Below are 12,149 nucleotides of genomic sequence, written 5' to 3'. Positions count from 1 at the left end.
GGGAGAAAATGGAAAACATTACAATAAATAAATAAAACAACAATTTAAATTCCCCCTCTCATCGTCATCCCCTACCATTCTCTTTCCCTGCACCTTGACAGAAACATCATGGAAAGCCTGCAGTAATTGCACTACGTGTAATTATGGTGATTGAATGAAATAAAAAAAGCTACATAAAACAAACATCTACTTCACTTAAAGAAGTCTCCCAGACTGCTTCCATCCATCCCTCTTTTAGAATCTCTCGTCATCCAACTCTTAAGCCTACTTCAGACCAAAGATTTGTGGCGACTCAAAACCGCGCCACTTCGTGGTACAACAGTGTCGTGCGCCGTAAATAGCCGACCTACAGGTTCACAGTGCACTGTGCATGCGACTCGTTTGAGCTTTTAGATCGTCTGTTTTCTGGCTGATGACACGGTCATACGACGGAGCATGAATTAAACATTGGAAACGTTGTGGAGGAAAATCGCAAGCGGTCTGAATTATTCCTTAAGCCTCAATCTTTCTTGAGCTGTGAGTCAGAGTTCTCACTTTCTGTCCAAGCCGTAAAGGTCCCCCTCCCCCACACACGCAACAATAATAATAATATCTTTGATAGGGCTGTCACAATTATTACATAATCGTCTAATCGCAATTATTGGACATAATCGCAGTTATTTTGTGATAATCGTCATAATTGTTTACATGTTTATATATGTTCACTTCAGACATTTAAAAAATAGTGGCAATAGCAGATCTACAAGCTCACAACGCGTTGCGAGCTTGTAGATCTGCTATTTCCACTATAACTGTTCTTTTTAAAGTGTTTTGAAATAAAGTTGTGAAATATGTCCTTCATTTCTTTGTAAATTTATATTACGTGTCATATCTTTACTTTTACTTTATTTTATTTTATTTTACAAACAGAAATGTAATTGTCAACGACAAAAACACAATTATTTGAGAGACAATTAATCGTAATGTAAAATATCATAATCGTGACAGCCCTAATCTTTGACATTTTAACTGAATCATTACATTGTCTTACGGTCTGTGTTTTTAATGGAACATTTTCGTCCTCCAGCCTTGAAGCTTGGTCCGAAAGTAACAACGCTTCACACCTCGCCTCCCATTATTGTTCATGTATTTCATATTACAGTATGATGTTTGATTCCACAATCCAACCATCTAGTAAAGATAAAAGAGGATATATGTACGTGGCATGAGAGTACATGTATGATGCAGAACTGTTATTGCTTTAACATCTAGAGAAGGCTTTCTGTTCCTCTCCGGTCAGAAAAGCCTGCCTATACCGAATACATCTTGGGTCCCAGCCCTCTGGTGACACTGCCTGGCATTTTTGAGGACGCATCCGTCTTCATGTTTAACCACTTTAACCCTGGCGTCCCTATTTTGGGTGAAAATATGCGAAAATATATACCTGCATATCTCTGCTGTCTGTCCAAAACCGGCTAACAGCAAATGTAAAAAACATCCAGCTCAAGTGGAGTTAGGAGGCTTTGGGCCGAAGTGCTTTTGACTATTTTTCATTGGTTCAACACCACAGACGTAAAGGGTGTTCAATAGCACTGGAAAAAAAACATGTACAAATCAATAAGGTGCTCACCACATCGTCGAAACAGCTTTATATCTACCGATGAGCCCACTCGCTGGCATGTGTTAGTCCATATGTTTCTAATAAATTAATGTTTACTCAAACTTCTCAGAGTCTCATCACTTTCCTTGTTTTTGAACTGCTTGGGTAAAAATGGCCGAACATATCACGTGACGTTGATCGCCGTTGCCATTCGCTCATACTAGGACATGGCGTTTTTGTATGCGGAAGTATTCCAACGTTCTGTAGTTCTGAAGGCGGGAGCATTCCGACGAGGAAACGCGAGTCTCGGAGAAGTTTGAGTAAACATGAATTTATTAGAAACATATGGACTAACACATGCCAGCGAGTGGGCTCATCGGTAGATATAAAGCTGTTTCGACGATGCGGTGAGCACCTTATTGATTTGTACATGTTTTGAGCCGAGTATGGACGTTGGGGCTCAACCAGTGATACCCCTATGACTCTCCCTTATAACTCCAGGAGAGACATAACGTCCGAATATTAGCGACTTCTCCTGGAAGTTATGATTTATGGCTAAGGCAGAAAGTGTGAGGATCCAATGAACTTGTAATTTAAACTTGGATGTTACTTGGATGTAAAGGGTGTTGGCTGGTATCGGCCGGACAGCGACGATATATATCTTTTAAAGAATTCAAACATTTCTAAATGTTCAGAAAATAACATGGCAGATTTTATAACCTTCTTGGTCGGCTATTTTAGCTATTCGTCCTACGACGATATAGGGCTCAAGTGGTTAAAACATGGCATTAAATATAGCTGTATACCGTGTGTGATAAACATGTGATTTTTCTTTGTGTAGAATGGGACATCTCCCCTGGGCATTGCTAAGCGGCTTGGCTACATCTCTGTAATTGATGTGTTGAAACTGGTCACAGAGGAGTCAGTGTCTGCTGTGAGTAACACAGAAGCTTCACACATGAATGTCATGTCTTCTTCATGCAGGGCAGCATGCAACCTTGACTAACAGTATGACTGGTATTTTCAAACGATGGATTCTGCTACAAAACATTTATCATGTTTCAATGTCTCATGTAGAGCCCGGCCGATTTTATCCTCCGATATTGGACTATCACAGATATATCGGTATCGGCGAATACAGTCAGTATGAACTGTACAGTATTTATCCAATTTTTTTTTTTTTGTAGATCATAATCCAGAAAAGGATAATTGGGGTAATTTAGAATACTGGTTCTCAAATGTGGTCTGGGGTCCCCCTGGGGTTCTTTGGGGGTGGTTCCAGGTGGTCCCTGGCAAAATAACGGAACAGTTTAAACACTTTCGTTCTTTTGAAAATAGCCTGTCCTAAGCTCACAAAATGCCTCGATCTGAGCTTTTACTGTAGATCTGCTATATACCGGTACACGCACGCACGCACGCACGCACGCACGCACGCACGCACGCACGCACGCACGCACGCACGCACGCACGCACGCACACACACACACACACACACACACACACACACACACACACACACACACTCATATATGTTGACAAACAAATTCACAAATACATACTGTATCAAGTTTCTTATCAAATACATTTCAATTTCGGGGGCCTTGACATGGACATTTTTGAGAACTATTTATTTATTTAGTTTACTGTTTCAGTGCACTGATTTAATTTTGGACAATACTGTTAATATATTTGTTAAACATATCCTGCCTCCATTTCATATATTTTGTCACATCTGTTTGCCAAACACATTTGAGGAATCAAAAAAAAAAGTGCAAAAAAAGTTTTATACGTATATTTAAAAAAAGAAATCGGACGATATATTTCTTTCGGAATGTTGTGCTCCCAAAAAAACCTAAAAAACAGTATCAGTCTGGCTCTACTCTCATGCTTGTGGAGAAAATAAATCACGTGTGTCATTTCCACCCTCCCTCTGTCCTCTCATGTCTGTTTCTTCCTCTCTGTCGCTGTCTATCCGTCTCGTCTCTCTCTCTGTCTCTCTCTGTCTGTCTGTCTGTCTCTCTCTCCGCAGATCACAACAGAGAAGCATCGGATGAGTTTTCCTGAGACAGTGGATGAGATTTTGGATGTTTCAGAGGACGAGGGTAGGCTGGCAAATTTGGCTGCAGACGAAGCACTTTGTACCACAGTTAATTCCAACCTCGCTGTTTGAACTCTCAAAAGACCCGGAACGCGCCCGAGTCGCGTTAGATTTGAGCCACTTTAACCATTATTTTATGCTTTAACTATTGAAAAATAGCAGATATACAAGCTCACAGCGCGGCACCGAGTGCCGCGCTGCGAGCTTGTAGGTCTGCTATTTTTGAAAAGATCATGAAAATGTGTGCAAAGTCTTTGAATATCTTTGACCCGATCTTTGACTCGACTTCTAAATCCTTCCTCTAAATTAGCGGTTCTCAAACTTTTTCACGTCAAGGACCCCCGCAATTACATTTATTTGGCTGCGGACCCCCATCTCAAAATATGTTATTCCAGGGACCCCCCAGAGGCAGACATTTGAGTTTGCTTTGAAAAATATGTATTGAAAAATGTGTACACATTTTCACGATTTTTCAAAAATAGCAGATCTACTGTACAAGCTCGCAGCGTGGCACTCGGTGCCGCGCTATGAGCTTGTATATCTGCTATTTTTCAATAGTTAAAGCATTCAATAATTCTAGGCCTAAATGGGTTAATTTGGGCTGAGATGCAATCTAATAAACACCAATATTCCCCAATAACGCAAGCACACAGCACTAAAACCGACGACCAGCCTGCACCAAAAGTATCCCAAATGGGCTGAATAAAATGGTTTATCCCGCCTAAAAACGATGACCTGGATGCGCTAGAAAAGGAACGATGGAACTATTCTTCTTTGTGGATTCAGCTTTTCATAATAAGTTTGTGTCATCATTGTCTTGACTTCCAATCATAAATATTGATAATGAAACTGTGGTATATTCACAATAATACACTCAAGTTTGTGCAGGACCATGATATTGGCACTGGTGTGCTCACCAGTAACAATATTTGATGATAGCACAAACTTAAACCCTTATATATGTCATTGACAAAGGTCCCCCCCAGAGGTCTAATTCTTGGCCCTCTCCACCAAAAAACTCTTCACTGAAAAGAACTGATCTACAAGCTCACAATGGGTCAAGTTGCGAGATTGTAGATTGGCTATTTTTCCCGCCCAGGAAGATTTTCTATAGTTAAGTGTATTATTGCTCAAATCTATTGCTCTATATCCATCTTGTCATTTTCAGCTATGACTCTGTGTCATGGTGAAAGAAGACTGTTTGTGCCATTAAGCACGTGACGACACGACCAAGAGTTGAATTATTAATATAGATGGTTTCAGGCTATAAGCAATAACACAGCGACCCCGAACAGTCCAGACAACATTCGGTTAGTACTGTAACTGTCGCCATGGGAAATTAGACTTCTGGAAAGCAGCTAAAACCTGCGATACCTAAACAGTCGACCGGATGTTGTCATAGCTTTCCGCATGCATGTCGACTAGCACCAATAGACTGTTGAAACCGTCTATATGACTGGACATAATGACCTGTTTCCATTTGTTTTGTAGGGGTTGCCCAGCTAACCTTAGGTAGGACTGTGTCTGTACTGTACCTGTCTGTTTTGTCGGTTGTCCGGTGGCTCGTCGTGAACGTGTGCCTTGCATTGCAATTGCAACTTTCTCATTTTCTCGATCTGCGATTCTGCGTGTTGCTGTTTTTTTTTTACAGTCCGTTACTCTGACTCCCATCTTCTCATACAGTATTCTAATCTCCACCCTCTCTCTATTTCTCCTTTTCTCTGTTTTTCTCTGTCTTTTATCCTTCTCTTTCACTCTCTTTCTCTCTCTTGGGTTGGGGTTTCTCTCTCTCTCTCTCTCTCTCTCTCTCTCTCTCTCTCTCTCTCTCTCTCTCTCTCTCTCCCCCCACTCTGTTACTCTACTCTACTTTGTCCAAGCTTAATGTGAAAACACCATCGGTCGTTCGCTGGCATGTGACCGTGACATTTTCCTTGTCTACATCTGTTCCTCCGACTCATGTTAACGGGACTACCGAATTTCACCATTTGAGGAAAATCAGACTCAGAAAAGAAAAGATAACAAAATGTTTTGGTGCTGCTACTTTAAACAGTAAACATGAGAGCTCATGGAGCTTAATTGATCCATAACCTAATTACAGACACAGGCAGGGCCACGGCCGAGAAGCTGCTCAGCAAACAACACAAACGCAATGGCTGTTTACACAGTACACACCCCCGTCTCTTGCTTGTGCGTAGCATAATTACTAATTAGAAAAACAAATAAAATTGTCAAATCCCTCGACAATATCCCTCCCTAAATCAGTGGTTCTCAACCTTTTCAGGCCGTGACCCCCAGAATAATCATATTTTAACTGGGGACCTCCCACCCTGACGAGCACTAAGAGTTGAGGAATTGCATTTTGTATAACACGGTTCTATTGTGAAAATAGCAGATCTACACAACGCCTTGCATTTCACAATTTCTGCCTCTAATATTTGACAATTTGGCCAATGTTTAATTTGTCATTTTAGAGGTATTAAAAAGGCCATAGATTGTTGAAATGTGCATACAGTATACACTTGAACTTTATGTTGGTTTGTTTACTGTTGAGTGAGAAAACAATGTTTCATATTAAGTTAATCATCTGGGACCCCCCAAAATAGTTTGACCCAAAGGTTGAGAACCACTGCCCTAAATAACAAAGTTACTCTCTCCTATAGACAGACTCCATGTGATTCCATCTCTAATGAGCAATGAGCATGCTCAGTAACATGCTGTCAGCAGGTGCCTTGCAGTTTGTCGTCCATGCAGTGCGTCTGTAATCACGTCCAAGATTCACTGTCTTACCTATGGCTTCTTTTTTTCCACTCCATCGGCTCTACTTGTTGTTTCGGTTTGACTCCATCGCTTCTCTGGGATCATGAAGGGACGGGAAGGAAGATGCTGTGATGACAATCTCGGCTCATTACACTGCAAAAAATGTCCATCTGAACAACCCTATTATTGTGGTTGCTATTAAATAGGCAACACACTATTGTTCAAGGTCCGAGATATTTTTTTGCCAGCAAAGTGAACCTGCTTCTTGTCAACCTTCGCACAACAGTAAAAGTGAAGCTTTTGGTCATGCTTCACACACTGTCGTCACTGTTGTCATGCTTCACATGACATGACTATTTATAATATAAATAGTAAGACGGAATTAAGTTCCCACTGGTCAGTGTCAGTGCAACCACATGTACTGGAGTGCTCTGAAATCACAGAACAATACTTTGCTAATAGGGGAGGTTTTGTTTCAAGCTTATTCCCCAAACGGCGAGGCACCGTCATTTTGAGATTAGAATGTTCTCTAGACGATTCTGAAGTCATTCTGATTCTTTGTTGTACGATATGGTGCCTGCCGTTCACCGAAAATAGCTTACTTGACATCGTCGTACAAATACAAACGGAGTGCAAAGAAGCGTTAGCCATTCTTGGACCAAAAACCGAGATCCACTGATGGCGGAAATATGAGTCTAGTAATGTCAACTTTGAACTCAGATTAAGATTGATACTTTCTGCAGTGTACTCTCTTGTTGTTTTCTTGTTGTTGTCTGTGATTTGTCCCCCGTCGGTCCTCCATCAGTCTCCAGTCGTCTTACATGCGTGTGTTGCTTGCAGGAGACGAGCTGCTGGGGATGGACGGAGCTCGCTACTTGAAACTAGACGACCTCAAGGACCAGGACGATGACTTCCTGTCGCCTAAGAAGACCCTCAGAGAGTTTGAGGGTGGCCTGGGTACCACGTAAGTGCGCGGCGCACCATGGAGCTATTTTCGAAATTATCTTAAAGTCAGTGGTTCTCAAATTTTAGCTTGTGTTCCATAGAAGAAATGTGATGTCTCCCTCCCTGAAAGCGATGCGACGCGTTGGGTTCTTGTAGATCTGATATTTTCACTATTTTCACTTCTTTGTTTTTTCTAATTTATGGAATTCCCCAGATTTTGTTTTATTTTATTTATGAAAAAAGAAAAAAAAAGAAAGATTATAAAAAAGATTATGAAAACTGTGTAAAAACTCAATGTAGGAAACCAAGACCAAGGATGGGTCCTGACCCAGTGGGAAACGGTGATCTAAAAGACATAGTAATTGAAGTTTTCAAATATTTGCATTGGAGTAAAAAGTACCTAATGTGCCAGTGTGCACATGCACGTGTCATAGTGATCACTATGGGATAACATGAGACATGACATGAATGATGAACGTACTTTAGCAATAATCAAAGTGAAACTGCATCTCAGTAGTCTTACATCTTTGACCCTAATACCTCTACTCTCATTCCATGTGCCTTAGGCCCTACTCTCCTGCCATTCCCAGAATTCCTTGTGTTTCTCCAGAGACAGTTCTACTGGATCAGGTATGCGTAGCTGCTGTAACATATTATGAACAATGAACATACTGTATTATGGTCAGAGGATGTATTGCGCTTAGTAAGCCTGGGTCTATTTGTGCTGGTTCAGCACCAGTTGAATGAATATCTGAATATGACTCTCACACTGTGCATACAGTACATCACATTTATACTTTTCCTGTTATTCTCTCTCTCTCTCTCTCTCTCTCTCTCTCTCTCTCTCTCTCTCTCTCTCTCTCTCTCTCTCTCTCTCTCTCTCTGTTATATCTCTAATGTTATGTCTCTTTCCTTTTTCTCTTGCTCTTTTTTTCTGTCCACCTCTTTATTTATATCTCTCCTTTCTCCCACCCCCCTTCACTCTTTCTGTTTCTCTTTCTCTGCTTCCCTTTCTCGCACTCTGTTTTTGTCTCTCTCTTTCTACAGAATTTCAAACAATCATTTCACAATTAGTGTTAATTAAACACAGTTGAATTGCTAATACTGTGTACATTATTAACAATGCATATTATCAGCTGAGTTAGAATGTATTATTCATGTTCAGATGTGTATTCTGTGCATTATGTATAGATTCAGTATGCTGCAGTACAGTCAGTCAGTGCATTCATCTGATTTCTTATTAATTATGAATATGCCTTGTTGTAGTAGTGTATATTGTTTCCATTCTGTTATAGATTTCTCTCCCTATTTCTTTGACTGTGTTTTCGCTTGATCATAAACCCAACCAAACTCAAATTGCTTCCTGTCTGCGTGCGTGCGTCCATGGCGTAATGAGCATGTGTAAACGTACGCGGTGCAATATCCAGTGGTTCTCAACCTATCTTGGGGGGTCCCCAGATGATTAACTTAATGTGAAACATTATTTTCTCACTCAACAGTAAACAAACCAACAAAGTTTAAGTGTATAGATTGTATCTGCACATTTCTAAAGTGACAATTTAAGGACTTTTTAATACCTCTAAATGACAAATTGTCAAATATTAGAGGCAGAAATTGTGAAAATAGCCGATAGCCGATAGATCCGCTATTTTCACAATAGAACCGTGTTATACAAAATGTAATGCCTCAACTCTTAGTGCTCGTCAGGGTGGGTGGGGGGGTCCCCAGTTAAAATATGATTATTTTGGGGGGTCGCGGCCTGAAAATGTTGAGAACCAGTGCAATAAACCGATTGTGGCTCTGTCTTCTTCAGCACACGCCGATCCCCTTACCAAAGGAGTACGACGAGGACTCTCTGATCCCCAGCAGTCCTGCTACGGAGACGTCGGACAACGTCAGCCCAGTGGCCAGTCCCATTCATACCGGGTAACAAACCTTTCTGTTGAACTGCCTTACTTTCGCTTAGAGTTTTTTAGATGCTGTGTAATATGTGTATTCTGCACGTCTACTTAGTCTACTTACCAGCGAGTGAAAATGCCTCGGTTATAATGGGGGCGGACGGGGCTGAAGAGCAGCAAAGGCTCGCTAATAATAAGAACAGGCTCCAGTAAGCTAGGCTTCCATAGCTTTCCACGCTTACAATGGGAGTCGACGTAAGTGTCGTAACTCTCTCCATTCTACGGCTCTGGGTTCAACATGGCAGCCGAGCCATATAAACAACAGCACAATGTCATTTTACAGCTATACAGTACACTATGACAATTTTTTGAAAACATTTGAGAGGGGAAATAGGCAATGCAGTAAAAGGGGAAATAGGCAATGCAGCAACACTTCCTACCGGAGTTTTGCGAGCAGACAGCGTTGTGCTGGGTGCACGTGGCATGATCTAATCAGCCATTTTCCTTTACCATAATCATTTCATTGTTGGGTCATGATATTAATTGCCTTATTAAGTAGCCTTGTAATAAGCAGGATAATGAATGGTGCGCGCAGCGCCCTGTCATTGTTGTGAAATACTGTAAAACCCTTCAGGGTGATGAAGACCTAAAGACCTAATCAATGACCGGCTCACCACATTCATTATCCTTTGCAGATCGTATTGTGTATTGCTGTGTTGTCTGCAACTTCTGTATTTGTCTTGAATGCTGGTCAGGGTTCTCTTGAGAGGAGGACGATTTTATTTAATTTCTGACATATTTATTCAAAGGTGAAACAGCAACTGCTTCCCTAACAAGTATATTTTTATTGTCTGTTTTCTGTGCTTTTAATGTTTTATTGCGACCGTTAGGTCGCAGTTACTACCAAAACCTCCACCGGCTGTCGGTCAGTCTGTCAGTCTGTCCGTCACGTCACAGTTTTCCCCAACTCATATCTCCACCACCGCTGCAGCCAGTGCACATAAAATGCCGTAACTCGGGCTAGGAGCGACCGGGAGAGCCGGGGCCGGTACCCACACGTCCGCCTCGGCGGCGCCAAGAGAGCCGTCAACATGAATCTGTCCCATATAGCGCCATCATCAGGCCCATTTTTTCAAACACATTTTTGGACACTGCTCCTACAGATGTTTGCCCTAAAATCACGCAAATCAGTACATAGTATCTCTACAATCATGTCACCAACATGGATCTGTCCCATATAGCTCCACCATCAGGCCGATTTTTTCAAACACATTTTTGGACACTGCTCCTACAGATTTTGCCCTAAAATCACACAAATCGGTACACAGTATGTGTACACTCATGCCATCAACATGGGTCTGTCCCATATAGCGCCACCATCAGGCCGATTTTTTCAACACGTTTTTGGACACTGCCCCTACAGATTTGCCCTAAAATCACGCAAATCGGTACACAGTATGGTCTACACTCATGTCATCAACATGGATCAGTCCCATATAGCGCCACCATCTGCCGATTTTTTCAAACACATTTTTGGACACTGCTCCTACACATTTTGCCCTAAAATCACGCTGCGACCTGACGGTCGCATCTCCCAATTAGGGAGTCTTACTGGTGTTATTTGCTACACTGTAATGTGTTGCTTTTATTGTCTTGTTCTTTTCTGTTGTTGTTTTTATGTATTTCTTTTGTACGGCTGCTACGTTGGACAGGGGTACTTTGTATTCCCAAGCGGGATTTGCCCGTATAAATAAAGGTCTAATAAAATACAGTTCTGTGGCAGTGTGCAAGGACGTTGGATTTGGTATAAATCATGGGGAACACTTTGTCCCAGCTGTAGCTGGACTCTGGGCTTTGTTTAAAAGGCTTACCCTCCTAATGAATCCAATATATTTGTGAATGTATCACGCAGGAGCTCGTTTTATTAACAGCAGGTTACAGGTCATTATTTATGCGAAAGTGACTGATAATGGTTGCAAACAGAATGGGTGCCAGCCAGGACATGGTGATACTTTATGAAGCCCATGAATCAAGAATCGAGTGGGGTTTATATTGTCCCTCATTCATGCAGGTGCAAACAGTGAAATCTGCTATCCACCTAAAGTGAGAAAATAAGTGGAGGCCATCATAGTCAGTCACGGTGAAGTCCTATTCACCGTGACTGACTGGTCTAGATCGACCAATCAGTGAACGGGGTGAAGAGCCTATCTGTATGAAAGTAAAGTGTCGGGACTCTTCACCGCAAGTAATGACGTAACGTTGTAGTTTTATGACTCAAAAAGACTACACCGCGGTGGATAGCTCTTCACTGCGGTACCGACTCTGATAGGGGCTTTTGGTGGGACATCTCCCGCAAAGACTGTGCTAGTGCTAACACAACAATACAATATAACTGCAAGATAATAAAATACAAATACTAAAATAAACTAAAATAAGAAAAATATAGATTATATAAAAATAACGTTAAAGATGGGGTGCCATGATTTTTTCCACCTCTAAAACATGATTATCAGCTATTATGACTATACTAGGATGACTATACTAGGACGGAGGAAGATTAAAAAAAGAAAGAAGTGTACAGAAAGAGTTAAAATTAGGTTTTTATGTGGCCACACCCACCAGTCCATTAAGTATGCCTGGTTGTCATGGTGGGTGGTGACCCAGCTGAAGTTAGCCACACCTACAATGTTGGGTGATTGGTAAAAGGGGAGGCTTGATTCTATGATGTAATTGTCTCCACCAGCCGAAGGCATGGTATGGAGAGTATGTTTTCGCATCCGTCCGTCCGTGCGTCCGTGTGTGTGTGCGTCCGTGCGTCTGTTACCAGCTAATCTCCGGCACCGTTGGCTTGTTCTCTGCCAAACTGTGCACA

The 12,149-nt window shown here is 41.6% G+C and overlaps 1 protein-coding gene across 1 annotated transcript in view; it reads left to right on the top strand.

Annotated features, from left to right (window-relative positions):
- Positions 1-12,149, top strand: part of LOC308299606 (uncharacterized protein) — a gene marked incomplete at both ends in the record, with an annotated part of 155,105 nt that overhangs the window by 100,136 nt on the left and 42,820 nt on the right. The window contains 6 exons of the mRNA XM_080743401.1: positions 2,421-2,513; positions 3,609-3,681; positions 5,169-5,189; positions 7,275-7,398; positions 7,946-8,009; positions 9,193-9,305. Of these exons, the coding sequence (XP_080599527.1) occupies positions 2,421-2,513; positions 3,609-3,681; positions 5,169-5,189; positions 7,275-7,398; positions 7,946-8,009; positions 9,193-9,305 (488 nt within the window). The remainder of the gene's footprint in view (positions 1-2,420; positions 2,514-3,608; positions 3,682-5,168; positions 5,190-7,274; positions 7,399-7,945; positions 8,010-9,192; positions 9,306-12,149) is intronic.

The sequence above is a fragment of the Nannobrachium achirus genome (assembly GCF_963921795.1).
Source record: "Nannobrachium achirus genome assembly, chromosome: 15".
NCBI classification, from domain to species: domain Eukaryota; kingdom Metazoa; phylum Chordata; class Actinopteri; order Myctophiformes; family Myctophidae; genus Nannobrachium; species Nannobrachium achirus.
This window is presented reverse-complemented; position numbering and strand designations above follow the sequence as displayed.